We start from the raw sequence: 27,187 nt of genomic DNA on the forward strand, positions 1-27,187 counted from the left end.
ACCTCGTACACATGCAGCTCCGCTCCGTACACCTCATAAATACGCGGTTCCGCTCTGTACACCTCGTACACACACGGCTCCTGTCCGTACACCTCGTACACACACGGCTCCGCTCCGTACACCTCGTACACACACGGCTCCTCTCCGTCCACCTCGTACACACACGGCTCAGCTCCGTACACCTCGTACACACGCGGCTCAGCTCCGTACACCTCGTACACACGCGGCTCAGCTCCGTACACCTCGTACACACGCGGCTCAGCTCCGTACACCTCGTACACACGCGGCTCAGCTCCGTACACCTCGTACACACGCGGCTCAGCTCCGTACACCTCGTACACACGCGGCTCAGCTCCGTACCCCTCGTACACACGCGGCTCAGCTCCGTACCCCTCGTACACACGCGGCTCAGCTCCGTACACACGCGGCTCAGCTCCGTACACACGCGGCTCAGCTCCGTACACACGCGGCTCAGCTCTGTACACCTCGCACACACACGCGGCTCCGCTTCGGACACCTCGTACACACGGCTCCGCTCCATCCACCTCATACACACACGGGTCCGCTCCGTACACCTCGTACACACGCGGCTCGACTCCATACACCTCGTACACACACGGCTCCACTTCATACACCTCGTAAATGCGCAGTTCCGCTCTGTACACCTCGAAAACACGCGGCTCCACTCCATACACGGCTCCGCTCCGTACACCTCGTACACATGCAGCTCTGCTCCGTACACCTCGTACACACACGGCTCTGCTACATCCACCCTGCAAACCCCTCCTGACCCCACACAGAAACTTCCCCTCATCCAGCACCATGACAACCAGCACAGTAGAGTCCTGCAGACTCTGAGGCCCCCTGATCATGTGACCCCTGACTCCTCCTCTCCTGTGACCTCATCACAGGTCCTGTGCACACAGAAGAACAGCCATGTATGGTATGCGGCTCTGAGGGTGGAGGGATGTGGAGATTTCCCATTACTGGGCGTGGGAGACATTAACTCCTTCAGCACTGAGGAGACTCTTGGGGTCTCGGTGAGGTGTGAACAGTGACGTAACAGCTGCGGACAGAGGGGTCAGACTGGTTACAAATACATCGTCATCTATTGGAGCTTTCTGGTAAGGCCTCTTTCACACTTCAGTTGTTTGACGTCAGTCTAAAACCGTCATTTTCCTCAAAAAACGGATCCGTTTTTTTTTTGACGGATCCGTTTTTTCCCCCATAGACTTGCATTAGCGACGGATTGTGACGGATGGTCGTCCGTTCCATCCGTCATGCGACGGATCCGTCAAAATTTAGCGGACGTCATCTAGACATTGACGTTCATCTAGACGTTTTTTGTCTCCGTTGAAATGGCGGATCGCGACGGATCCGTCGCGTCCGTCATTTCATAGAATGGCCATCTATGGGCGACGGATCCGTCGCGATCCGTTTTTTGGCGGATCCGTCGCCCCAATCCGTTTTTTCAAGTTTTTTCAATTGCGCATGCTCCAAAAAGTATATACAACCCCCGAGTAACGGATCCGTCAAAAAAACGGATCCGTTACATCCGTTTTTTCAACAATTGTGACGGATCCGTCGATCCGTCACTTTGTCGGAAGTGACTGACGCCAAACGACTGAAGTGTGAAAGAGGCCTAAGCAGCGTTTTCCGTTTCCCCTCATATATGGAGATTTGGGGGTCTCCGCCCTAGAACAAGCAGCGTAGAGTTTCCCATGTGACGGCTCCTGTCAGTGATTGACCTTGTGCTTTGTTTATGGTCATAGTAAATACAAGTCGGATTGGGACCTGCAGACGCCTAGAATGGGGGACGTGTCGCTTGGTAGCGAGGGGGGAGACGTGGAATGGAAACATTTCCCCCTTAGTTTCCCATAAGAATAACGTTGGCCTGAGATGCGGAGACACAATTTGTGGTGAAGGTTCCTCAGTAACATTATCGGAGCTCCTATCCTTATAGTGAGCCGCTGCGATGACATTCCGGGGCTTCACTCTCCATGACTGAAGCAATGGACATGTCTCCCCTGTATCTGTAGATTATGGAGCCCTTTTGCTAAGTTTACTAATTGCTAAAACTGACCTGCCATTATGATTCTCCAGGTCATTACGAGTTCATAGACACCAAACATGTCTAGGTTATTTTTTATCTGTGGTAAAAGAAAAAAAAAATTCCAAACTTTGCTAGAAAAAAAAAAAATTGTGTAATTTTCCGATACCTGTAGCGTCTCCATTTTCCGTGATCTGGGGTTGGGTGAGGGCTTATTTTTTGCGTGCCGAGCTGACGTTTTTAAAGATACCATTTTGGTGCTGATACGTTCTTTTCATTGCCCGTTATTGCATTTTAATGCAATGTCGCGGCGACCAAAAAACATAATTCTGGCGTTTTGAATTTTATTCTCGCTACACCGTTTTTTATTCATTTGTTGTCATATGCGTTTCTGAACCCGGCTATACCAAATATGTGTAGATTTGATTTTTTTATTGTTTTATTTTGAATGGGGCAAAAGGGGGGTGATTTAAACTTTTAGATTTTTAAAAATCTCTTTTGCTATGCTTCAATATCCTCCATGGGAGGCTAGAAGCTGGCATAGCCTGATCAGCTCTGCTACATAGGAGTGATGCTCAGATTGCCCCTATGTAGCTGAATTACAGTCTTGCTATGAGCGCCGACCACAGGGTGGTGCTCACAGCAAGCTGTCATCAACAATCATAGAGGTCTTCAATAGACCTCTGGTTGTTATGCCAACGCATCGCTGACCCCCGATCACGTGATGGTCGGAAGCGCTAGTTAAATGCCGCTGTCAGTGTTTGACAGCTGCATTTAATTAGTTAATAGCGGTGGGTGGATCGTGATTCCACACACCTCTACTGCGACACATGTCCGCTGTACAAAACAGCTGACATGTCTCAGCTTTGATGCGGGCTCACCGCCGGAGCCCGCATCAAAGCAGGGGATCTGACCTCGGATGTACTATCCCATCCGAGGTCAGAAAGGGGTTATGCCAGTAGTGAAATCTGTAGGGATCCATCCTGTCGTTTCCAAGGCATAGTAGGTGGGGGGTAAATGTGTTCCCAGTAGTATTTCCAATCAAGTGAACCCGCACAATAAGGGCTGTCCCATACGTCCAGATAATTCCGGTACCGGAAACAATCGGTACCGGAATTATCCGTGTCAATGTGCCCCTGTGTACATCAGTGTGGCACACTTGCGGCACACGTGTGCCGCCCGTGTGCCCACTGGGTACCACACGCACCGTGCTGGGTACCACACGTACCAGCATCCGGTGCTGAAGCTGCGATTCATATCTTCTGTGCAGCAGCGTTTACTGCAGAGAAGATATGAATAATAGTGTTTAAAATAAAGATCTATGTGTCCGCCGCCCCCCCACCCCCTGTGCGCCCCCCCGCTGTTCGGAAAATACTCACCCGCGTCCCCCGTTGGCTGTGCTGCTTCCTGGTCTGACCGCGCCTTCTACTGTATGCGGTCACGTGGGGCCGCTCATTTACACTCATGAATAGGCGACTCCACCCCTATGGGAGGTGGAGCCACATATTCATGAGTCTAATCGGCAGCCCCACATGACCGCATACAGTGGAAGCCGCGGCCGGGACAGGAAGCTGCCACGGCCAACGAGGGAAGCGGGTAAGTATTTTCTGAACAGCGGGGGGGCGCACAGGGGGTGGGGGGGCGGCGGACACATAGATCTTTATTTTAAACACTATTATTCATATCTTCTCTGCAGCAAACGCTGCTGCAGGGAACATGAATCGCGGATTCAGCACCATGTGGGGGGGACAGCGCTTACTTGAGCTCTGTCTCCTGCACGCACACGGACTGCAAACGGAGAACGTCCGTGTGCGGTCAGTGTTTTACATGGACCCATTGACTCTATTGGGTCCGTGTAATCCTTGCGCTCCCACGAACACTGACATATCTCTGTGTTTGGCACACGGAGACACGGTGCGCAAAAAATCAATGACATCTGAACAGATGCATTGATTTTAATCGGTCTACGTGTGTCAGTGTCTCCGGTACGTGAGAACACTGACACCTCACGTACCGGAATCACTGACGTGTGAAACCGGCCTAATAGTCAGAGTTGCTTCTGAATATGTCTCCGTAGATGAGTATATGTTAAAGAGGCATTCAGCAGCTTGTCTGCTGGTGTTGCTCCCTTAACAACAGGTAACATTTGGCACAAGTCACCTGTAAAAAGGAGAATTCCCCCATTAAGCAATTAGATCCCTGCAGATCTTTCAAGGTGCGATCTCTGGCCCCGACCGCTTTCTTGTGCGCCATAGTACTTTCGACATAAAGAATTAACTTGCAAGTCTGTAATACTTTATCTTTACCTGAGCCCTTAGTGGTATTACAGATGGGAGTTTCCAAGAGTTCTAGATTCAGGGGCAATCCTAGTGCTGAATGAACCGTGCGCCTCCGTCTAAGGGCTCATACTCACCTGCGAGAAACTCGGATGAGTCTCGCATGTTAATACCTGGCACTGCCCCCGACTCTCAGATCGGAGCGTGCGGTGGCATAGGAATACATGCAGCCGCACGCTCCGCCGGGTATTAACTTGCGAGACTCATCCGAGTTTCTCACAGGTGAGTATGAGCCCTAAGAGAGTGGCCCCAACCCCGGATGAGGCAACAACCGGAGCAATGTAATTAAATGAGGGAATTTCTGCAAGCAGCAAATTAATGAAGAATATTTTACCAGAACCTCCGGGGACATCAAGTAAAAACAGTCTCCCATTTCCACTTTGAATTTGAGCCATAATTGCCAAATACGCCGTTCTGTGGTCATCAACCAAAAGAGGCTTATTCTTTCATCTTTTCCAAATCATGGCTTTTCTCTCGCAGAGTATCTCTGCCTATAACACCAAAGGCTGATGGAGCTGGTAACCCTAATGCTATTAGGCTAGGTTCACATCGCATTGGGGGATTCCGTTTAACGGGTCTGTTAAATGGATGCGCTAACAATATGTCCCAAATTGTCTTATTTTTTGCGATTGTGCTAACGCATGCGTGAACGCATGGTTGCATTGCGTCGGCATGTGTTAGCAATAGAGTGCAATGCACAGCGAGCGCTTCCGTTCCCTGTGCGTTCGTCGTAACATACCCGTAAACGCGGTAGTCCGCGTTCGAGGGTGCATCACAAAGTAATAGACCATCGCTAAAACATGCCAATTTTGACATGCGTTAGGATGCTTTACACTAATTGAAGTCTATGGGCGCGTTGACTGATCCGTTACATAGCGTTGGTGCTGCTTAGAAACGGATCCGTTAAATGGAATGCCCTAACGCGATGTGAACCTAGCCTTAGAGATTTACTATCGATACATTTGCTCCTTTCTTCTAGAGTCAGGAGGACTTTGATGAATATGTCGCCAATGAAATGTAAGTCTAAGTCTGGATTAACTCTCTTGTGCACTCTATGAATATCTTCTCTAAGATATTTGTATTTGTCCCAAAAACGCACGGGGATTGGGAGGTGCACAGGTTGTAGTTATTATAGGGAACAGGTTTAGAAGTTGAGGGGGAACGTGAGTGAGGGATGCCTCCTGCAATGTCATGTCCCAGTGTGGACCGTCTTCCATCAGACCACGCTTTTGGCATGCCTTCCTATAAGTTTAACACAGTTCGTCATCAACTGTTCTTAAATCTGTGAAAGACATTGGCCCGTGGACAGTGTGAGGCAATTAACGTAGGTAGTAACAGTCTTCATTGTTTGGATGAACTGAATATAATAAAGTCCTCGCAAATGTATCTGCTTGGCACGAGAAAGAAAGCTGTTAATGTTGTATTAGGTGATGGAGCCGCTCTATCCTCTGCATTGTTGGTAGTCATATAAACTCGTTTTTCAAGATGGACACTGAGATAAACTACAGTCTGATGTCTTTCATGGATGGGAAAATATTGTAATCGCCACTTGGATTCATTACTACTTACATACCTTCCATGTGATAAAGCATAATTTCATCAGATGCACATTTTTTATTGTGTTGTTGAAAACTGCCATATCACTGCCCTTGTTATAATTACAGACTTTAGAGCGACTTTTCAGGTAGCCCACCTTAGTGAATATATGGTTGTTGCCTCTTTAATAGCGACTCTTTGAATGCTGTTGCTCTATTTCTTTAAGAACCTTTGGGCAAAAACTGGTTTTGCATTCAACACGCAACCACCCATTTTCTTGCTTATTTCTATAAGTCATAAATTCTGGGGGCGAAATCTCATGAAGGGGGAAAATTTTGAGTTTTAATGTTCACAGTAATTTCAGTCTGGGCCATGCAAAATTTCACTAAAACTGGGTCAAAATGTGGTTTTGTATTCAACAGGCTACCACACACAGATTTTCTGGCAAAAATTTTCAGTTTCTCTGATTTTTCTCTTTATAGGTTTATTTTTTGAGTAAAAAGTAAATTCTTTTACTCAATAAACTACTGACAACATGTCTCCGAAATGTAAAGCTAAAAATGTATTTATTTGCAGCAAATGAGAAATTGACAATATAATTAAAAAGAAATGGTGCTTTCAGACCTCAAATAATGCAAAGAAAACAAGTTCTTATTCATTTAGAAACAACAATACTCATGGAACTCAGGAAGAGTTCAGAAATCAAAATTTGGTGGAATAACCATGATTTTTAATCACAGCTTTCATGCGTCTTTGCATGCTTTCCACCAATGTTTCACACTGATTTTGGGTGACCTTACTCCTGGCACAAAAATTTAAGCAGTTCTTCTTTGTTTGATGGCTTATGACTATCCCCAAAGAACAAAAAGACAGCGCCACAATGGATGGTGAAAAAATAGGAGCTTACATTTATTCTGCCTCCTGTAGCGACGTTTCGGTCAACAGACCTTTATCAAGCACAGTATACAGCGTTCTAACCACCATTATATACACATAACCCCACCCACTAATTAACCTAGCACCAATAGGGTGTCAATACAAAAGTGAAAAAAACATTACAACCTTAACACACATACAAAAATATTAAAAACAATCCCATAAAGACATTACCACAAAGGCCCTTCATATACTAGGCATTTAAATCGCTCTGATCGCTCTTAAGAGTAAATCATATCATTTTAGAGCTATTATCAATTAAAATGTAAACAAAGCGATACCACCAATCAATAGACAGCATTATAGTCCCCATGGCAATAACCACCCCCACAGGTATGTCCTTTTAATGCACAAACCAATCATGGTAATAGCTACGCCCCAACCCACAGCACACACCAGTGTGAATGTCCACGCGCAATGACCAGACCCTATCAATCAAACACTGATAGGCAAGATCGATGTAGCTGTGAAACATGAGTTCCTCCATGTGCGTAGTTGAATCAATCCTCTGGTGAACACACAGTTGGCCAAACTGCGCACGTCCAAGGTAACCCCGGCTTGCGCCTCTCCGGCGAAGGTATTGCGCATGCCATCCGAAGTCCTTCTCAGTCAGCGATGTCTAAGTGTCGAAAGGCACTCGCTGCGTATGTCCCAGTCCAGAGGCTCCCTCCGGTCTGCCAAATCTCGCACAGCGAACCCATTTTCCTCACATCTCTTTTTCAGCGGTGCAGCTACAGGACCAAGAATGTGCTCAGGGTACATAAATTAAAAATATTATACATATGAAAAATCTTAATTCCCAAAACGGGAGAACCATATATGCTGTCATAAATGTGGATCAATTGTCAAAACCACCTACATAACCATATATAAATATATTACGTGTAATTTATGTAATCAGTTCATTCCACACAATAAATGTGAATGCAACATCAGACCAAACTGGAGGATAACAGAGTAAATAGTGAATGATCAATAGGTCAAAAAGAGTCTCAAGGAGACACAGACTGACCATATACCCGTCTCCCTTACTGAAATCTGAGCAGCCTTAAGCTGCTTAGCATTCACAATCTGATACACCGGAGAAGCGCAAACCGGGTTTACCTTGGACGTGCGCAGTTTGGCCAGCTGTGTGTTCACCAGAGGATTGATTCAACTACGCACATGGAGGAACTCATGTTTCACAGCTACATCGATCTTGCCTATCAGTGTTTGATTGATAGGGTCTGGTCATTGCGCGTGGACATTCACACTGGTGTGTGCTGTGGGTTGGGGCGTAGCTATTACCATGATTGGTTTGTGCATTAAAAGGACATTTCTGTGGGGGTGGTTATCGCCATGGGGACTATAATGCTGTCTATTGATTGGTGGTATCGCTTTGTTTACATTTTAAGGGATAGCAGCTCTAAAATTATGATTTTATGAAATCAGGCAGCTGTGGTCCCTCTGCCTCGGCTGGTGTGGTCACCCGAAGCGCCACTGCTGGGGCTAGTGGGCCTCTAGGGTGTGCGGGGGAGGTGACATGGAGTACGCGGTCACCTCCCGGGTAAGATGCAGCAGCGCAACATCCAGGGGCGTCCCTCTGTGGTTGCGGGAGGAGTGGCAGCCCTCCCTGAAAAAGCGTCAGGCTGCACACTGCATTGCCTCCCGGCGTGCAGAGCCGAGCTCAGCGGCTCCAATGTGCTTGCTCGGGCGCCATCTTGGTCCTACAGCGCATGACGGAGACCTCACAAGTCTTGCGATAGCTCGGTGAGCTCTGGAGCGATGCAGGCGCCGGGGAGGGCGTATCTGCGCAGGCGCCGGCGGCGGGCGCTTCTGCGTAGGCGCCGGTGAGGTGCGCATCTGCGCGGGCGCCGGCGTTGGGCGCTTCTGCGCGGCGCCGGCGATGTCTCCTGCGTGACGCCGGTGATGGGCGCATCTGCGCAGGCGCCGGAGATGGGCGCTTCTGAGCGGCGCCGGCGATGGGCGCACCTGCGCAGACGCCGGCGGCTCATCTGCGCAGGCGCCAGCGATGGGCGCTCGATGCTGCGCAGGCGCCAATTAAAAAAAAACGGCGGGAATCTCCCGTATAAGAGGGAGCTGTTCCAGCTATCCAGAGGCACCGCAGCGTCATCCGCAGCACAAGCCTCAGGCAGCAGCAGCACGAGCTTCAAGTCACAGCGCGGGCCTCAAGCCGCCACAGCAGCACCAGCCGCAGCACCAACGGCAGTATGAGTGACCCAGCATCACCCTTGCCAGAATCACCACCACCACCAGTATCGCCGCAGCAGCAGCAGCAAGGAAAGAAAGGACACCAGGATACTACCGGTAAAGAACGCCAAAGGTCTCAGCATAGTAAGGAGTCCAGCACGGCGTCGGGGGAAAAAGACAGACGCAGAGCATCCCCAACCGGTATTTATGGGTCCTTGAGGTGGTAAGTGATCTTCGTGAAAGTCAGAGGTAGTAAGGTTATTATTTGTCTCTTTTATAGGGGAAGAAAAGCTTAGGAAAATCTAAGCATAGAATCTGTGCCCTTTGTAGAGAAGATCTTCCACCTACCTGGGAAAAGAGACTATGTAAAACATGCATACAGCAAACAGTATCTGAAAGTCTTCCAGGGTTCGCAGCCGATCTAAAAACCCTGATCAAGGATCAGGTAGAAGACACCTTTAGATCACTAAAAAAGGGGAAAAAACGGAGAAAGACCAGACACAGATCCCCGTCCCCGGTGTCAAATACAGACAGTGATAGTTCAAGTTCACTTTCTTCTAACTCCTCTTCCTCATCGTCATCCTACTCTTCCTCGGGGGGGGGGGGGGCACAGTTGTTTTCCCCTAGAAGACACTGATGGCCTCATTAAAGCAGTGAGGAGCACTATGGGGCTAGTAGACTCCCACCCCAAAAGATCGGTTCAGGACATTATGTTCGGGGGTCTAGAGCAGAAAAAGAAAAGGGCCTTCCCGCTTAATGACGCGTATCGGCACTAATTAAAAAAGAGTGGAGAAAGCCCATAAAAAAAATCAATGTTAACTCCAAAAAGGAAGTACCCCTTTTGAGGACGAATCCTGTTCCTTCTGGGATAAAGCTCCTAAACTAGACGTCGCCATTGCTAAGGCATCAAAGAAATTCGCCCTCCCTTTTGAAGACATGGGGGTCCTAAAGGACCCTATGGACAAAAAGGCAGACGCCTTTCTCAAAAGTTCCTGGGAAGCAGCGGGTGGAGGTCTAAAACCGGCGGTGGCAGCCGCATGTACATCCCGCTCCCTAATGATCTGGTTAGATCAACTAGAGGGTCAGCTTAAAGGGAAATCATCCCGGGACTCTATACTGAGCACCTTGCCTGTGATGAGGGGGGCAGCTGCATTTTTGGCTGATGCTTCGGCCGATTCCATCAGATTAGCCGCTAGATCGGCGGTCTTCTCGAACGCGGCTAGGCGCTCTCTCTGGCTTAAGTGCTGGCCAGGCGATTTGCAGACAAAAACAAAATTGTGTTCCATCCCCTGCGAAGGAGAATTTTTGTTCGGGTCCACACTAGACGACATACTGGAAAAAGCAGGGGACAAAAAGAAGTCTTTTCCCTCCCTGAGTTTCCCCTCGTATAGGAAGCCCTTTCGGAGCAAGAGGTTTTTCCGTAAAAAACCAGGGAGAGGCCAGGGGAAATGGGAAGATAAGAACAAGGGATTCATCTTTAACAAGAATCCCAACGACAACAAAAAGCCTTCCCAATGAAGGTTTGCCCCAGGTGGGGGGAAGACTGTCTCTTTTTCTCTCGGCCTGGGAAAAGATTACCTCCAGTCAATGGATTCTGAGCATAGTAAAATCAGGACTGAAATTGACGTTTTAAAGATACCCTCGTCCCTCCTTTATGACAACATCTCCAAGGTCTTCAGCGGAAGAACAATTGGCATTGGAGAACGAAGTCATTGGGTTAGTGGGGAAAGGAGTACTCCTGGAAGTTCCCCCACAAGAAAGAGGGCAAGGGTACTATTCCCCCTCCGTTCCTGAGGAAAAAAACGGACGGGTCCTACAGGATGATCATAAACTTGAAAACCCTAAACAATTTCCTAGAAATTCAAGCATTCAAGATGGAAACAATAAAGTCATCTATAAAAATGCTGTTTCCTCAATGCTTCATGGTAGTCCTGGACCTGAAGGACGCGTATTATCACGTCCCCATACACAAAGACCACCAGAAGTTCCTCAGGATGGCATCGGGGGGGTGTTACGCCACTTCCAGTTCTCGGCCCTACCTTTTGGCCTAGCCATTGCCCCGAGAATTTTCACAAAACTAATTGCGGAGGTAATGGCTCATCTCAGGGAACAAAACACCCTGATTGTACCATATCTAGACGACTTTCTGGTGATAGGCTCCTCCCCCTAACACTGCGAAAATCAGCTGGCAACAGTGATACATTCTTTAAAGGAGTTGGGCTGGCTAATAAACTTAAAAAAGTCCAGACTATCGCCTTCCCAAGTCCAGGAGTATCTAGGTCTCACCCTAGACTCAATAAAAATGGAATGTCGGCTCCCGGGGGACAAAATACAAAAAGTAAAAAATCTAGTATCAAAAATTCAATCTCTACCCTCTGTAAAGCTGTGGTAGCTTCGTACGCAGTGAAGAAGCAGTGACCCACAAATTCGAACACAAAAGTCTCTTTTAATGTGTTACTTCACACAGTCAATATAGTACACGGCTTCTACATACAGTCCATTAATAAATGCATGGCTATATGACGCAGTCAATACACAGGCCGAACTTCCCTCTGTCCAGTTTCCCTGGGTGACCGCACGCCGGTAACAATTCTCTGTACTCACTCAGCGCACTGCACTCTTTATCCTCTGGAGTGCAGCCGGGTACAAATAAGACAGCCCAAGATGCAGGGTGTGAGTCCTCTGTACTCACTCAACATACTGCACTCTTTATCCTCTGGAGTGCAGCCAGGTACACATAAATGCATATAACTTTAGTGATCAGTTTACACCAGTTCAATGCAATACATTTTACATGGCTTTAGATTTGCGGTCCCTAAACAGGCCAGACTTCCCTTATCCAGTTTCCCTGGGCGACCGCACGCCATCTCAGTCTCTATACATCTCCATACACACAGCCTCATATGTTGCAGACACTACTCACGCCAGCCCTCCTCTGACTAGTTCCCGTGGGTGTCCTGCATCGCTGTATCACAGTCTCTGTACTCACTCAGCGCACTGCACTCTTTATCCTCTGGAGTGCAGCCGGGTACAAATAAGACTCTTTACTCACACAGTCGTACACAGTTCAGGATATCCTCCGGATAGCAGCCGGGCACCATTTCCACCTGTTTGCAATCGTTGCACATGCTAGTCCTCTTTCGGGCACAGGACATCCACCTCCGGGCACAGAACATCCACCTCCGGGCACAGGTCTGTCCACATCCGACTCCTACGGGCACAGGACAACCACCTCCGGGCATAAGACTGTCCACCTCTGGGCACAGGACTGTCCACCTCCGAGACCAGTACCATGGACGACTTGCATCTCTGTGTACGCTGCGGGTGCCAGGCTATTCAGCTGCCCTGGGTGCTGGCTCTGCTGGCCTCCATGCACTCTGCAGACCAGCACACACCAGACTGACACTGACGTGCACCTCACACACCTGGCCTCACCTGGCCAGATGCCAGACACGGCCTGCACGGCCTGACACACCCATACCCCTTACTGCAGGGCTTTTAAACACACACAAACCTGTGGCCTTCAGCCACCTGGAAAACCCGGACCGGAAATCCATAACTCTCATGGACCTCATCCGTCTGCATGCACATTCTGGGGAGAACAAACAGCGCTCCCTAGCTGTATCAGAGGCCACAGCCTCACACCTCCATAACTCTCCGCCAGGCCATGTCCCTCTTAGGCTCTATGACTTCATGCATCCCCGCAGTCCAGTGGGCTCAGCTTCATTCAAGAGACCTCCAATGGCAAATCTTGTCAGAACAGGTCTCCCTAGGGGGGCATTTAGAAGGGCGGTTAACATTATCTCCTCAAACAAATCGCTCACTAATCTGGTGGACATCGCAGAAAAATCTTTCCCGGGGAGTCCTGTGGGTGTTCCCTGTTTCAAAGGTCCTGACCACGGACGTGAGTCCCACGGGGTGGGGAGCTGATCTCGGCGATCTGGTAGCCCAGGGCACTTGGTCGTCAGCGCTAGCGAACAAATCTTCCAATATGAAGGAACTGCTGGCGGTCAAGTTTGCCCTGCGGGAATTCTTGGGGGCCCTTCACTCTCACCATGTCAGGGTGATGTCGGACAACCGGGTGGTGGTATCATACCTAAATCACCAAGGGGGTACTTGTTCCCAAAATCTAATGGAGGTGACCAAGTCTATCCTACAAATAGCCGAGAGCAGTCTTCTGTCCCTGACAAGCCTGCATATAAAAGGAGTGGACAATTTCAAAGCAGACTTTCTCAGTCGTTCCAGTCTAAAACAAGGGGAATGGGAGCTAAATCAGGCGGTGTTTATCCAGATCACGGAAAGATGGGGTGTACCCGAGATAGACCTCTTCGCAAACCACTTAAACAAAAAAGTAAACTCCTTTTGCTCCATAGCTCCCCTGGGGAACCCAGTAGTCGTGGACGCATTCCTGATCCCTTGGCGACATCAGCTGGCTTATGCTTTTCCTCCTCTTGCTCTGATTCCGGCAGTGCTGAGGAAGATTCGGGAGGACGGGGCTCTTGTGATCTTAATAGCCCCGTTCTGGCCAAAGAGGCCTGGGTTCTCTTGGATGAGGAAAATGTCAATATCCGACCCATGGGTGTTACCAGACCTCCCAAACCTACTATCCCAGGGCCCGGTCCATCATCCACAAATCAAGAACTTACACTTGACAGCTTGGCTTTTGAGAGGAAGCTATTAGAAGACAGAGGGTTCTCTCCGGGGCTAATTTCAACTCTGTTACAAAGTAGAAAACCGGTTACAACAAAACAATATGGGAAGGTATGGAAAAAGTTCCTTTCATCATCAGGTGCGAAAATGGGGGAAGAAATCCCCCTTAAATCCATATTAGAATTTTTGCAAAAGGGGTTGGAGATTGGTTTAGCCACGAGCACCCTAAAAGTACATGTGGCAGCTTTGGGAGCCCTGTTCAATTTTGATCTAGCTTCAAATAGATGGGTTTCTAGGTTTATCAGAGCAGCTGGAAGATCAAGACCTCTTCCAGTAAGGGTCATTCCCCAATGGGATTTAAATTTGGTCCTGAAAGCCCTGACTAAACCTCCCTTCGAACCATTAGATGAAATCTCATTGAAATTCCTATCTCTCAAAACTTCCCTGTTGGTCGCCCTCACATCTGCCCGTAGGGTTAGTGACATGCAGGCGCTTTCAGCTAACCCCCCTTACACACAGTTCCTAGAAGATAGGGTCGTTTTAAAGATAGATCCAGCATACCTCCCAAAGGTAGCTTCCAGGTTTCACAGATCTCAAGAGATGTCGCTCCCCTCCTTCTGTCCCAACCCTAAAAATAAGGAGGAACAAAGATTACAAACATTAGATGTCAGAAGATGCCTCTTGCAATACTTAGAAGCTACCAGACAGAGTAGGGAGGATGCCTCTCTTTTTGTGTGTTTCCAGGGTCCCCGAAAGGGGAAAAAAGCCTCCAAAGCCACTCTAGCGAGATGGATCACGGATGCCATCAGCCTGTCATACTCGGCAAGTGGAGTGTCCACTCTAGGGGACGTCAAGGCTCACTCAACGAGAGCAGTGGCAGCCTCTTGTGCGGAGAAGGCCGGAGCTTCTATAGACCAGATATGTAGAGCTGCTACTTGGTCATCACCTTCCACATTCTATAGGCACTATAGACTGGACCTTATCTGTTCTTCAGACCTTACCTTCGGTAAAAGGGTTCTGGAAGCGGTGGTCCCACCCTGAATGTACAATCTATGAAATCTCTCCGTGGTGCCGTCATGGGCGACAGAGAAAAATATAGTTCTTACCGATAACGGTATTTCTCCGTACCTTCCCTCCCTTCACGCATGGGTGTACACATTAACATAGTGTCTTAGATTATTTGATATTAGGTCACGCGGTATCTTGATTATGCTAAGTAATGTTAAAACTAACAAGTTTTTGTAGTCTCCCATTATTTTCTATGTAAACAACTGATGCAGGAGAGTGGTACCACCTTTTTATCTGTAGGTTTCCTGTCCTTGGTGGGCGGATCCCCTCTCTCCGTGGTGCCGTCATGGGCTCAGAGAAATACCGTTATCAGTAAGAACTATATTTTTCACTTTTGTATTGACACCCTATTGGTGCTAGGTTAATTAGTGGGTGGGGTTATGTGTATATAATGGTGGTTAGTACGCTGTATACTGTGCTTGATAAAGGTCTGCTGACCGAAACGTCGCTACAGGAGGCAGAATAAATGTAAGCTCCTATTTTTTTCACCATCCATTGTGGCGCTGTTTTTTTGTTCTTTGTAGTCTTGGTACTGGCCGGGATGGGCTCCCTGGTTTTGGACGTGCGCCCTTGTGTCCGCTGAGACCTTTAATTTATATATAAAAGGGTGCGGTTTTGACTTTCTTTTGTTTTGACGCTTATGACTATCCATCTTCCTCTTGATTACATTCCAGAGGTTTTCAATGGGGTTCAGGTCTGGAGATTGGGCTGGCCATGGTGGGTCTTGATGTGGTGCTCCTTCCACACAATGATTGACCTAGCTGTATGGAATGGGGCATTGTCCTGCTGGAAAATCCAGTCCTCAAAGTTGGGGAACCTTATATGCGGCTTGATTCATATGTCCTTTGCAAAGATTAACCTGCCCAATTGCAGGCTTGCTGAAGCATCCTCAGATCATCACCGATCCTCCACCAAATTTCACAGTGGGTGCAATAAACTGTGGCTTGTACTCCTCTCCAGGTCTCCGTCTAACCATTAGATGACCAGGTGTTGGGCAAAGCTGAAAATTAGACTCATCAGAGAAGATTACCTTACTCCAGTCCTCTTTGGTCCAATCCTTATGGTCTTTGGCAAACTTCAGCCTGGCTCTCCTTTGCTTCTCATTGATGAAAGGCTTTTTTCTAGCTTTACATGACTTGAGTCCTGCCTCTAGGAGCCTGTTACGAATTGTTCTTGCCATGCACTTCACCCCAGCTGCCATTTGCCATTCCTTTTGTATGTCACTTGATGTCATCTTGCAGTTGCTGAGTGACATTCGAATAAGATGACAGTCAGCCCGGTCAGTGGAGAGTCGATTTCACCCTCTTCTGGTCTGTAGTTTGTTGTCCCCAATGTCTGCTGCTTGACCTTGTTGCAATGGACTGCCCTCTTTGAAATTTTAAGGATTGAGGCAACATGACACTCACTGTATCCCTCTGCTAGTAAAGCCAGAATTGAGTCCTTCTTTTCCTCACTCAAGACTTTTCTTTTCAACTCCTTTGGCATAGATAAAAGTTATTTTTTCATTCAAATTAATTTTGGGCTATTCCTAGCACTTATTTGGCCATCCAGCTTGTCCTATTGCAAGAGGATTGTGAAGACCACAGCAGTGTTTTTTTTATATGTTCCCTCATTAAATAAGATTTGGTTCAGGTGATCACCTAATCAGAAGCACATTAAGTAGAATGAGGTGTACTCTGGTTGGAATTCAACTGACATCGGAATGGAATGGCTGTCAGACATGTATAGAAACTGATTTTTATAAAACTGTGCAGTGGTCTCTTAATTTTTGCCAGAGCTGTATATAGCTAGAAGGAAACTAAATACTGTAAAATAATAAATCTTCTCATATGTTTCACTTATTGTCTCCAGTACGTATATTATTACACATGATTTTTATGATTTTTTTTTTATGATGTTCCATCAGCTCATCTTCTTCTCATTCAGGTCTCTACAATATCTGATTCTCTCAGTGAAAATCTTTTATATAAGGGAATTTTTCTAATTCACCCATCAAGGATGGATATGGACAGAGCCATGATGGCGGAGAAGATATTACACCTAACCCTAGAGATCCTCTTCCGGCTTACTGGAGAGGTGAGAGATTCTGATGACGTCACATTACATCATTCTTATCAGATGGACAGAACTTGAGAGGTGAGGACTCTGGAAATGTCTGTAAATGTGTCTCCATAACCAGGATTACACAGTAGTGAAGATGACCTCTAGTGAGCGCTGTCAGGCCCTTGTGTCTGAGGGATGGGGAAGACCCCTGAGCCCAATCATGGAGCCTCCACCTCACCCGTTGATACATGAGGACATCAATGACCAGAAGATCCAAGAACTCGCCTACAAGATGATTGAGCTGCTGACTGGAGAGGTGACACTGCTGGGAATGCTGGGACATTATACAGTAACGCTATGGAGGGATCGGGGGGATGACTGTATCATTTTATGTGTCAGGTTCCTATAAGATATCAGGATGTCGCCGTGTATTTCTCCATGGAAGAGTGGGAGTATTTAGAAGAGCACAAAGATCTGTACAAGGACGTCATGATGGAGGTTCCCCAGCCCCTCACATCTCCAGGTAATAGACAGGACTAAATACACATGGCCTATAATTATCTGTATGTAAAGAATTTCAGTCCCTGTATGTGTTTACTCCAGATCTATCCAGTAAGAGGACAACACCAGAGAGATGTCCCCGTCCTCTTCTCCCACAGGACTGTAAACTGGAAGATCCCAATGTTCCTCTGGATCATCAGGTAGATAATAATAATAATAATTTTTATTTATATAGCGCTAACATATTCCGCAGCGCTTTACAAATTATAGAGGGGACTTGTACAGACAATAGACATTACAGCATAACAGAAATCACAGTTCAAAATAGATACCAGGAGGAATGAGGGCCCTGCTCGCAAGCTTACAAACTATGAGGAAAAGGGGAGACACGAGAGGTGGATGTAACAATTGCTTTAATTATTTGGGCCAGCCATAGTGTAAGGCTCGGGTGTTCATGTAAAGCTGCATGAGCCAGTTAACTGCCTAAGTGTGTAGCAGTACAGACACAGAGTGCTATTAACTGCATAAAGTGTATGAGAACATGATGCGAGGAACCTGATTGTTTTTTTTGTTTTTTTTAATAGGCCACACAGGGATAGTTAGGTTAATGCATTGAGGCGGTAGGCCAATCTGAACAAATGAGTTTTTAGGGTATGCTTAAAACTGTGGGGATTGGGGATTAATCGTATTAACCTAGGTAGTGCATTCCAAAGAATCGGCGCAGCACGTGTAAAGTCTTGGAGACAGGAGTGGGAGGTTCTGATTATTGAGGATGCTAACCTGAGGTCATTAGCGGAGCGGAGGGCACGGGTAGGGTGGTAGACTGAGACCAGAGAGGAGATGTAGGGTGGTGCTGAGCCATGGAGTGCTTTGTGGATGAGGGTAGTAGTTTTGTACTGGATTCTGGAGTGGATGGGTAGCCAGTGTAATGACTGGCAGGTAGATGGAGAGAAGTTGTCATGAGATCTCCCATTTGATGTGTTGACGGCTGTAAAGGTCTTGTGCTCAGTCTTGTTGTATTCACCAGTATTATATGTTTTATACTTGTGTGATAAGAACGGTGGAGGTGGCAGGATTAGAGCTGATCATAGATGTGATTTCTCCAATTGTCTGTGACTTTTACAGTATTTATTTCAGGGTGAAGATCTGACCCATATTAATACTACAGAGACATATGTGAGGGGTGATGAGTGGTGTAAAGAGGAGAGTCCTACATATGAATACCCAGGTGAGTAGTGAACACTAAATGCAGAGAAGTCACAGATTCTTCTTAAATATGCAAATTGCCTCTTCTGAGAAAAAGAGGACTTAACTCTATAGCGCCACCTGTTGGAAGTAGCGATCCTACAAGTCACAATCAACCCTTTAACGAGTCGTGCAATATGACTTAGGATTAAAGCCAAATCAGTATCTCAATTCGCAGACACGGTGTTTCGGGCTGTTGGCCCTCGTCAGTGCGAAGCATGAGAACTGATTTGGCTAGGTGAGAGGCTCTGGAGTGGGGTCTAAGGGGGGACCCCACTCCAGAGCCTCTCACCTAGCCAAATCAGTTCTCATGCTTTGCACTGACGAGGGCCAACAGCCCGAAACACCGTGTCTGCGAATTGAGATACTTATTTGGCTTTAATCCTAAGTCATATTGCACGACTCGTTAAAGGGTTGATTGTGACTTGTAGGATCGCTACTTCCAACAGGTGGCGCTATAGAGTTAAGTCCTCTTTTTCTCAGAAGAGGCAATTTGCATATTTAAATTCCCAGAGGAGCATTGCACGGTGAATAAGCCTCCTTACCTTGACAAGCCAGAGATGGTATGTCACTCTCCATAAGGAGAAACGTTACCCCTTAGATTCTTCTTAGTCACCAGCTGTGGCTGCTTTATCGGTGGTGTAGTCCGGCCGTATCATAATTGTATGATCACCATTTTGCCTCTAGACCACAACATTCTTCTCCACCCAAAACTGTTCAAATGACTTTGGGCATTGAAAGTCCTTTTCTATAGAAAGCGAAGGGTAATGATGATGTTGGCTTCCTAGATCACTGATATCTTATTGGATGTGTAGCCTTGTGCTTGGCTCCCCTGTATGGTGTCCCATTCTGTCACCTTGCGGTGACACCAGCTTACACACCACACTGCCCCTCAGCGCGATCCTCGGCGTGCTCCAGTCCCTGCCTTCTTCTTCCTCTGTGCACGCCGCACTGTGTCTCGGCGGCGTGCATAGGGCACTGGTGATCGTGCTCACCTGTTCTTAAAGGGGCAGCATGCACATGATAAATGCTCCCAGCAGGTGCAGGGAAGCGTTCAGTAAAATGTGCTTGCACCTGCAAGGTGTCTCCCATCCAACAGCTGGGAGATCTTTTATTAAAGCCACCCTCCACTATAGTTCTGTTAGGTGGTTAGTGGTAACTATATTTTGCCAGGTCCCCTTCCCATGTCTTATAGTGCCCCGTGTACCCGTGAGTCTGCTATAGTTGCCCGTGTATTCCTGTGACCACTTTGGCAGTGTCCGTACCGTGTTCGCATTGGTGATACCTGTCTGCCACCCAGGGGGCTGAATACCCAGGCCAGAACTGTGAACTCATTCCTGTGGTTGCCCTGTCTGCACATGGTAAACCTGTCCCTGTGGCTGTCCTGTGTGAACTTGTCCCTAGAGTCCGTCCTGTCTAAACTTGCCCCAAGAGTATTTCCTATCTGAACTAGTCCAAAGTGGCCATCTGGGTCTGTCCAAGAAGCAGGAGTAGCATCTCTGCCGTTTGGGGTCAGCAGCAACGGGAGGACATTGCTCTGGAGGTACTTGGCAGCTACCTGCTGCACGAGTCTTACCTCACCACTGGAGGCTCCAGGGAATACCAAAGTAGCTGCTTAGTCACGTCCCTCTGGGGTAAGTCTGGTCCGTGGCACATTGGGTCCACAAACCACTTGTGCCACCTAGGAGCCCCATGCTCTATTTACCCCAGAGAGGTTTCACCACTAGTTACTCATTTATTACTGATGAAGACTGTTGAGTTTGATCATTTCAATAGATTTTATTGTCTATAGTCAGTTTTTAATTACAGTAGTTAGTGTCCAAAATACTCTGATTTAACCACATCACGCAGTTTTGTGTTCCTAATCAGGGCCCATTTTTCATATCTGACATGTGTCACTTTATGTGGTGATAACTAACTTTTGAATTATTCACAAAGAATAATTAAGGTACCTTCACACTAAGCGACGCTGCAGCGATACAGACAACGATGCCGGTCGCTGTTTGGTCGCTGGAGAGCTGTCACACAGACAGCTCTCCAGCGACCAACGATGCCGAGGTCCCCGGGTAACCAGGGTAAACATCGGGTTGCTATGCGCAGGGCCACGCTTAGTAACCCGATGTTTACCCTGGTTACCAGTGTAATGTAAAAAAACAAACAGTACATACTCACCTTCGCGTCCCCCGGCGTCCGCTTCCTGCGCTGACTGTGAGTGCCGGCCCTAACAGCAGAGCGGTGACGTCACCGCTGTGCTGTGCTTTCACTTTACGGCCGGCGCTCAGTCAGTGCAGGAAGCGGACGCCGGGGGACGCGAAGGTGAGTATGTACTTTGTTTTTTTTACATTTTACACTGGTAACCAGGGTAAACATCGGGTTACTAAGCGCGGCCCTGCGCTTAGTAACCCGATGTTTACCCTGGTTACCATTGTAAAACATCGCTGGTATCGTTGCTTTTGCTGTCAAACACAACGATACATGGCGATCTGACGACCAAATAAAGTTCTGAACTTTAACTAACGACCAGCGATATCACAGCAGGATCCTGATCGCTGCTGCCTGTCAAACTCAACGATATCGCTAGCCAGGACGCTGCAACGTCACGGATCGCTAGCGATATCATTTAGTGTGAAGGTACCTTTAGAAACAAATGGACCTCACAATTTTTTTCCAACTTATCTTGTAGCACGGTAGCTCAGTGGTTAGCACTGCAGCCTTGCAGCACTGGGGTACTGGGTTCAAATCCCATCAAGGACAACATCTGCAAGGAGTTTGTATGTTCTCCCCGTGTTTATGTAGGTTTCCTCCGGGTTCTCCGGTTTCCTCTCACATTCCAAAGACATATTGATAGGGAATGTAGATTGTGAGCCCCATTGGGGACAGCGATGAAAATGTGTTCAAACTGTAAAGCGCTGCAGAATATGTTAGCGCTATATAAAAATAAAGATTCATATTTATTATTATCCTACAATACCCTATATATGGTTGTACACTACTGTGTGGGAACATGGCAGTGTTCAGAAAGGAAGGAGCGCCATTTACTATCTGAATGCAGATCTTGCTGGGATAGTTTGCAGACAGTGTATTGGGGCCACTGTTCGTGGGCACCTTACGGCTCAAAAGATGGCCACTATGAACAGGCTTGGCAATACCTAATTCATTTTCCAGATTCCAGGAATTGTCTTGCTCATCACCCTTTAATCCGTGGGTCTCAAACACGCGGCCCATGGATGCGGAGCTTGAGGCTGCTTCATGTGGCCTGCAGGCACTGTAGACCTCCTGACGATCACGGCCCAGTACAGGGATCGCCAACGTCAGCGCTTCTTTATTATTGAATGTGCACATTAAATTGAACTGTTTTGCCACGCAGAGACAAGTTCTCTGCACCGCAATACCGATGCCAGCTGCCAGACAATCAGAGCCGGCAGCTGACATCAGCGTGCCAGCACATGGCAGTGAAGTGATAAGCCGACGCGTTGACATGCCGATGTCAACTGCTAGTTTCTGATTGGCTGGTATTGGTATTGCTGTGCATAGAGCTTGTCTCTGTGTGGCAATACATTTCAATTGAATGTGCGTCCAAGAACACACATTCAACAGCAATAAAGAGCTGACCGGGTCGCGATCATCAAGGGGTCTACAATGCCTGCGGACCGCATGTGCAGAAAGGATGCCAAGGGATTTTTTTCTGTGTATGTGAAGAACGGCACAATAGTGACCAGAATGGGACATTACTAAAAGAAGGGGATCAGCATGAGACGTTACTATAAGAAAGAGACCAGTATGTGGCATTTCTACAAAATAAGGAACAGGATGTGGACATTACTACAAGCAGGGGACCAGGATGGGACAGTATTGCATGAAAGAGAGAAAGATGTGGCATTACTATAAGAAGGAGACCAGAATGGGGAACATTATTATAAGATGAGTGTTACTGATGTGGCCAGAACACCGTGGTATATGATTCTACATACTCCTGCACTGATGAGGAGCACTTAACCATCATATTAAACAGTGAAGGCTTCTGCCGGTAGTGCAGGCGTTAAATCTGTTCAGTTGAGTCTCTGAAGCTTTCCTGCTTTGATGGCTCAGCTGTTCACTGTTGGCCACTCCTCTCTGCTATTTCTACTCTCCTCTGGCAAGCAGAATTGCCAGTGTAAGTTTTATACTGCCCGGTGTGGAGTTGGAGGTGTTTGTTGAGGATGCGTTTGGAATGGTGATATAAAGACTGTTGCTTGCAGATTTTTCTGTGTGCTCATTCCTTATTCGCTCCTATTTGGCTGTTCCTTCCTTTTACGTCCTGGTGTTCCACTCTGTTTGTGAGTGCATATTTGTATGATTGGTAGTTTCATTTATCCCCATACATGTTACCTTGTTAGTCTAGTGTGTGTATTCTTATATACAACTTCTCCCTACTTCCCTGGGTGGGGGAATGGTCAAATAAGGTTTGATTCAGCAGCTCAGCAAGGTACATGGCCCCAGCATCTTCACCATTACAAGTAATCCTGGGAGCAGGGATAGCTAGGACGCCCCTAGCTTTAGGAATAAGGAAGGAGCACCTAGCCTCAGGATATTAAACTACAGTCATGTGACAATGAGGATCAGGATGTGGATATTACTATAAGATGAGGACCCGGATGGGGCATTACTATAAGAAGGGGACCAGGACTGGGAATTACCATAAGGGATCAGAATGGGGAATATTACTACAAGAAGGGGACCAGGATGGGCCATTACTATAAGATGTTTAACAGAATTACTATATGGTGCTAATTGTAAGACAGTGTTACTATATGTGACTAAAAAAAAAATGCAAGAAAAAAATATTTTGCGCTAAAATAAACAAAAAAATGCACATTTGCTATTGCCACATCCATAACGACCCAAGATATAAAACTGTACCATAACCCATACGATGAATGTTTTAAACTCTCTACATGGATCTGAACTTACAGATATCTCTTGGCTTGGACCACGGTGTTATCTGCCATTCTGTGGTGTGAAATGGCAAGAAGAATAGTCAGGTATCTGGGTCAGAACCAGGATGACTGGAAAAATTCAAAATCTGAAGACACAAGTAGTCAGTAAACGGGCTGGGATCACAACAGGAAACAAATACACAAGCCAGGAGCTGAGCACAGAGGACTGAGCCAGAGGAGAACAAGGCTGTATCTGGCAGATTTTGGCAATATGCTTCGAGCTTTAGTAGGTTATGGTGCTCTTCAGTTGGCTGAAGTTCGGAGCAGATTACTTCAGCTGGACAGCACACACACTCCTGCCAGACTAGACAGTATTACTAGTCACATCCTAATCTTAGTGACTGGACAGAGTCTGCGCCCCCAGAGCTTTTGATTCCAGTGTCTCCTCCATTACCAGCATAACATGTAGAATGAATAAGACCACGCCTGTTGACAGAAGCTGAAGTCACAGGAGCAGATCACATAGAAGATGGGACACACCATTTTCAGAAGCCCTAATATGATAAAACAGAAAACCAGAGCAGAAGAAATCCCCATACAGTGACTCCATTTCGGAAATTATAAGCCACACTGAATTATTCTATAGGAGTAGTGACTATTTTGACTCCACAGCCACATTCCGTAAAAATTAGCATGCAGTGAACGTTTCAGAGTGAAAATGTCAAATATGCCATTTTATTGACCAACACATAGTGCCCAGATTGTGCTCCAGGAGACACACACACTGTAAATTTAAGTGGGTTCTTCTCACTATAGTAATGCCAAATACATGAATGCTAAATGAGGTTTTGGCACACTGAAAGGCTCAGAAGTGAGAGAGAGATTTGACTTTGAGAGAGGGGATATTGCTGGATTGTTTTATGGAAGCCATGTTGCTTTTCACGAACCTTTGAGCAACTAATAATGCTGACACCTCTGTTTTTCCAATGACAGATGATGGACCTGAGAGGGGGCTTGTTTTTTTGTGAGATAAGTAGTTTTTATTGGTATTATTTTTGCCAACATAACATTGTTAGCTTTTTATTCCATATTTGAGAGGCAAAATGATGAACAGTTGAATGCCACGCTCCACTGGTTCATCCTATTCGGTATTCTTTTAGTCTGTGTACTGTCATTGTCTTGGTGAATAACTCAATATTTTTACATAACTTTCCATTTTTATAGACAAGTAGAAATATTGTAAAATATAAAACTCAAGGATATTTTATTTAAAAAATAATAATTTTGTTTTTTTCTTGGCAGAAGACTGTATCAGATCAGAGCAACAGCTGACATCTTCCATTTTTAAATCAGATGATCTAGAGATCCCACAGGATACAATTGAAGTGAATGCCATTACTCCAGATATACCATCTTCCCTTCCCAGCAAAGATCTGTCATCTGATCCTTTGAAACAGGTCCTCTCTTCTGATTCATTACCGACTACTAAGGAATATCAAATTCATAAAATCAGCATTAAAAAACCTGTTGCTTCTAAAGCAAAGAAGCCATTTTCACATTCAGAATATGGAAATAGTTTTCTCTTTGAAAAATCTTTTCTTAAACATCAAAAAATTCACACAGCGAAGAATACATTTTTTTGTTCCAAGTGTGGGAAATGTTTTAACCAGAAATCAGATCTTGATAGTCACAAGAGAAGTCACACAGAGGTGAAGCCTTTTTCATGTTCAGAATGTGGAACGTATTGTAAACATAAATGTATTCTTGTTATACACCAAAGAACTCACACAGGCGAGAAGCCTTTTTCATGTTCAGAATGTGGGAAGTGTTTTATCCAGAAATCAGATTTGGTTAAGCACCAGAGAATTCACACAGGGGAGAAGCCTTTTTCCTGTTCAGAATGTGGGAAATGTTTTAACCAGAAATCAAATTTTCTTAAGCACCAGAGAATTCACACTGGGGAGAAGCCTTTTTCATGTTCAGAATGTGGGAAATGTTTTAGCCAGAAATCAGATTTTGTTACGCACCAAAGAAATCACACAGGGGAGAAGCCTTTTTCATGTACAGAATGTGGGAAATGTTTTAACCAGAAATCAGGTTTGTTTAAGCACCAGAGAACTCACACAGGGGAGAAACCTTTTTCCTGTTCAGAATGTGGGAAATGTTTTACAGATACATCTAATCTTATCGCACATCAGAGAACTCACACAGGGGAGAATCCTTTTTCATGTTCAGAATGTGGGAAATGTTTTAACCATAAATCAAATTTTGTTAAGCACCAGAGAATTCACACTAGGGAGAAGCCTTTTTCCTGTTCAGAATGTGGAAAATGTTTTGTGAAGAAATCATCTCTTCTTAGTCACCAAAGAATTCACACTGGGGAGAAGCCTTTTTCATGTTCTTAATGTGGGAAAACTTACATGGAAATCAACTCTAAATAAACATTAGAGAAGTCACACATGGGAGAAACGTTTTCCTTCTTCAGAATGTTGGAAATGTTTTAACTTAGAATTGTATCTTTTTCAAGGGGTTGTACACTGTTAGCTTAACCCCTAGTCATTCCTCATGTTTGGCCTCGATAAAAACCCTCATACCTCCCATGGTAGGGTCGTTCCAGCAGCATTGGCACTCGCTCTTCCAGAGCTCATGTGAGGTTGTTACATCACACGAGAAGAGCGCCCCACCAGTGCTGGTATTATTGTCCCTCCTTTCAGAAGTATTGAACATCAGCAGGCAGCTAGGGCTGCGGCTGTTACAGAAATCCTAATTTTATATTAATATTTGATAGCTTAATATTATAAAATCTTATATTAATCCTCGATAGCTTAACATAATATACGAATCTTCTATAAAGTCTATATTCATTATTTTTGCTGACATGTAAGATTTCTGTGTGGTGATGTATTCTTCCAGTACGTTTTGTGTGGGATACTCAAGGCCAGGGAGTGATTCCTACCCCCAAGTCATGTGGATGGTTATTAAAAACAATGTACTCATTAAAAAATATAATTAACCTGTGAGAAAAGGTTTTTCTTATCTTGTAGTAATGGAAATGTTCTAAATGTATGTAACTCGTATATTGACGTCCTTCAATGTTGATTATAAAACTAGATGTAACCCCAGATGAGTCAGACACTCTGCCTTATCCTTTCTGAGGTGAGTTTTGAGCTGTCTCCTCATATATGAGAAATAAACCTGGGTGTTGATTCGATCTCAGTCGTGTCTGGCTGTTTCATTTCATAGAAAGGAGATTTCCTGATATTTTTAGTCCTTCGAACCGAGTCCAAATATCCCCTCCTACGGTCTCTGAACGGCAAGACTGACACCGTGCACGGGGAGGGTCACAGACTCTCTACAACTAACTCCTCCATCTGAATTGACGTAAAAAAAGGCCAGTTTTCTCATTGACAACAGGAGGGGTGACGGATTTGAATACAGCCAAGGAGAAACTGGTGGCCTGACTCACTTGACCTCAGTAAGACCCTTCTTTGTTTATTGTTTGTTATATGTTATATGTTGTTGTTGATAAATCTGAATCTTTCGAAAGATTTTGTAATAGTTTTGCTTAGGCCTCTTTCACACTTCAGTTGTTTGGCGTCAGTCTAAAACCGCCAGTTTCCTCAAATAACGGATCCGTCATTTTTTTTTGGCGGATCAGTTATTTTCCCATAGACTTGCATTGGCGACGGATTGTGACGGATGGTCGTCCGTTCCAT

General features: G+C 46.1%; 1 protein-coding gene across 1 annotated transcript; it reads left to right on the forward strand.

Annotated features, from left to right (window-relative positions):
* Positions 1-952: 952 nt before the first annotated feature.
* LOC143767270 (uncharacterized) lies at positions 953-26,693 on the forward strand. The gene is made up of 7 exons (XM_077255477.1): positions 953-1,040; positions 16,693-16,842; positions 16,946-17,125; positions 17,209-17,332; positions 17,413-17,510; positions 18,436-18,538; positions 24,774-26,693. The coding sequence occupies exons 2-7, from the start codon at positions 16,765-16,767 to the stop codon at positions 25,874-25,876; spliced, it is 1,686 nt and encodes a 561-aa protein (XP_077111592.1). The 5' UTR covers positions 953-1,040; positions 16,693-16,764; the 3' UTR covers positions 25,877-26,693.
* The last annotated feature ends 494 nt before the right edge of the window (positions 26,694-27,187 follow it).

The sequence above is a fragment of the Ranitomeya variabilis genome, chromosome 4, assembly GCF_051348905.1.
Source record: "Ranitomeya variabilis isolate aRanVar5 chromosome 4, aRanVar5.hap1, whole genome shotgun sequence".
Taxonomy (NCBI): Eukaryota; Metazoa; Chordata; class Amphibia; order Anura; family Dendrobatidae; genus Ranitomeya; species Ranitomeya variabilis.

Bases quoted from the DNA above. Each gene is read 5' to 3' on its own strand.
- LOC143767270 (XM_077255477.1), top strand. From the start codon at position 16,765: ATGGATATGGACAGAGCCATGATGGCGGAGAAGATATTACACCTAACC. The intron at 17,511-18,435 runs GTAGATAATAAT...TGACTTTTACAG, and splicing joins ATGTTCCTCTGGATCATCAG to TATTTATTTCAGGGTGAAGA. The intron at 18,539-24,773 runs GTGAGTAGTGAA...TTTTCTTGGCAG, and splicing joins TCCTACATATGAATACCCAG to AAGACTGTATCAGATCAGAG.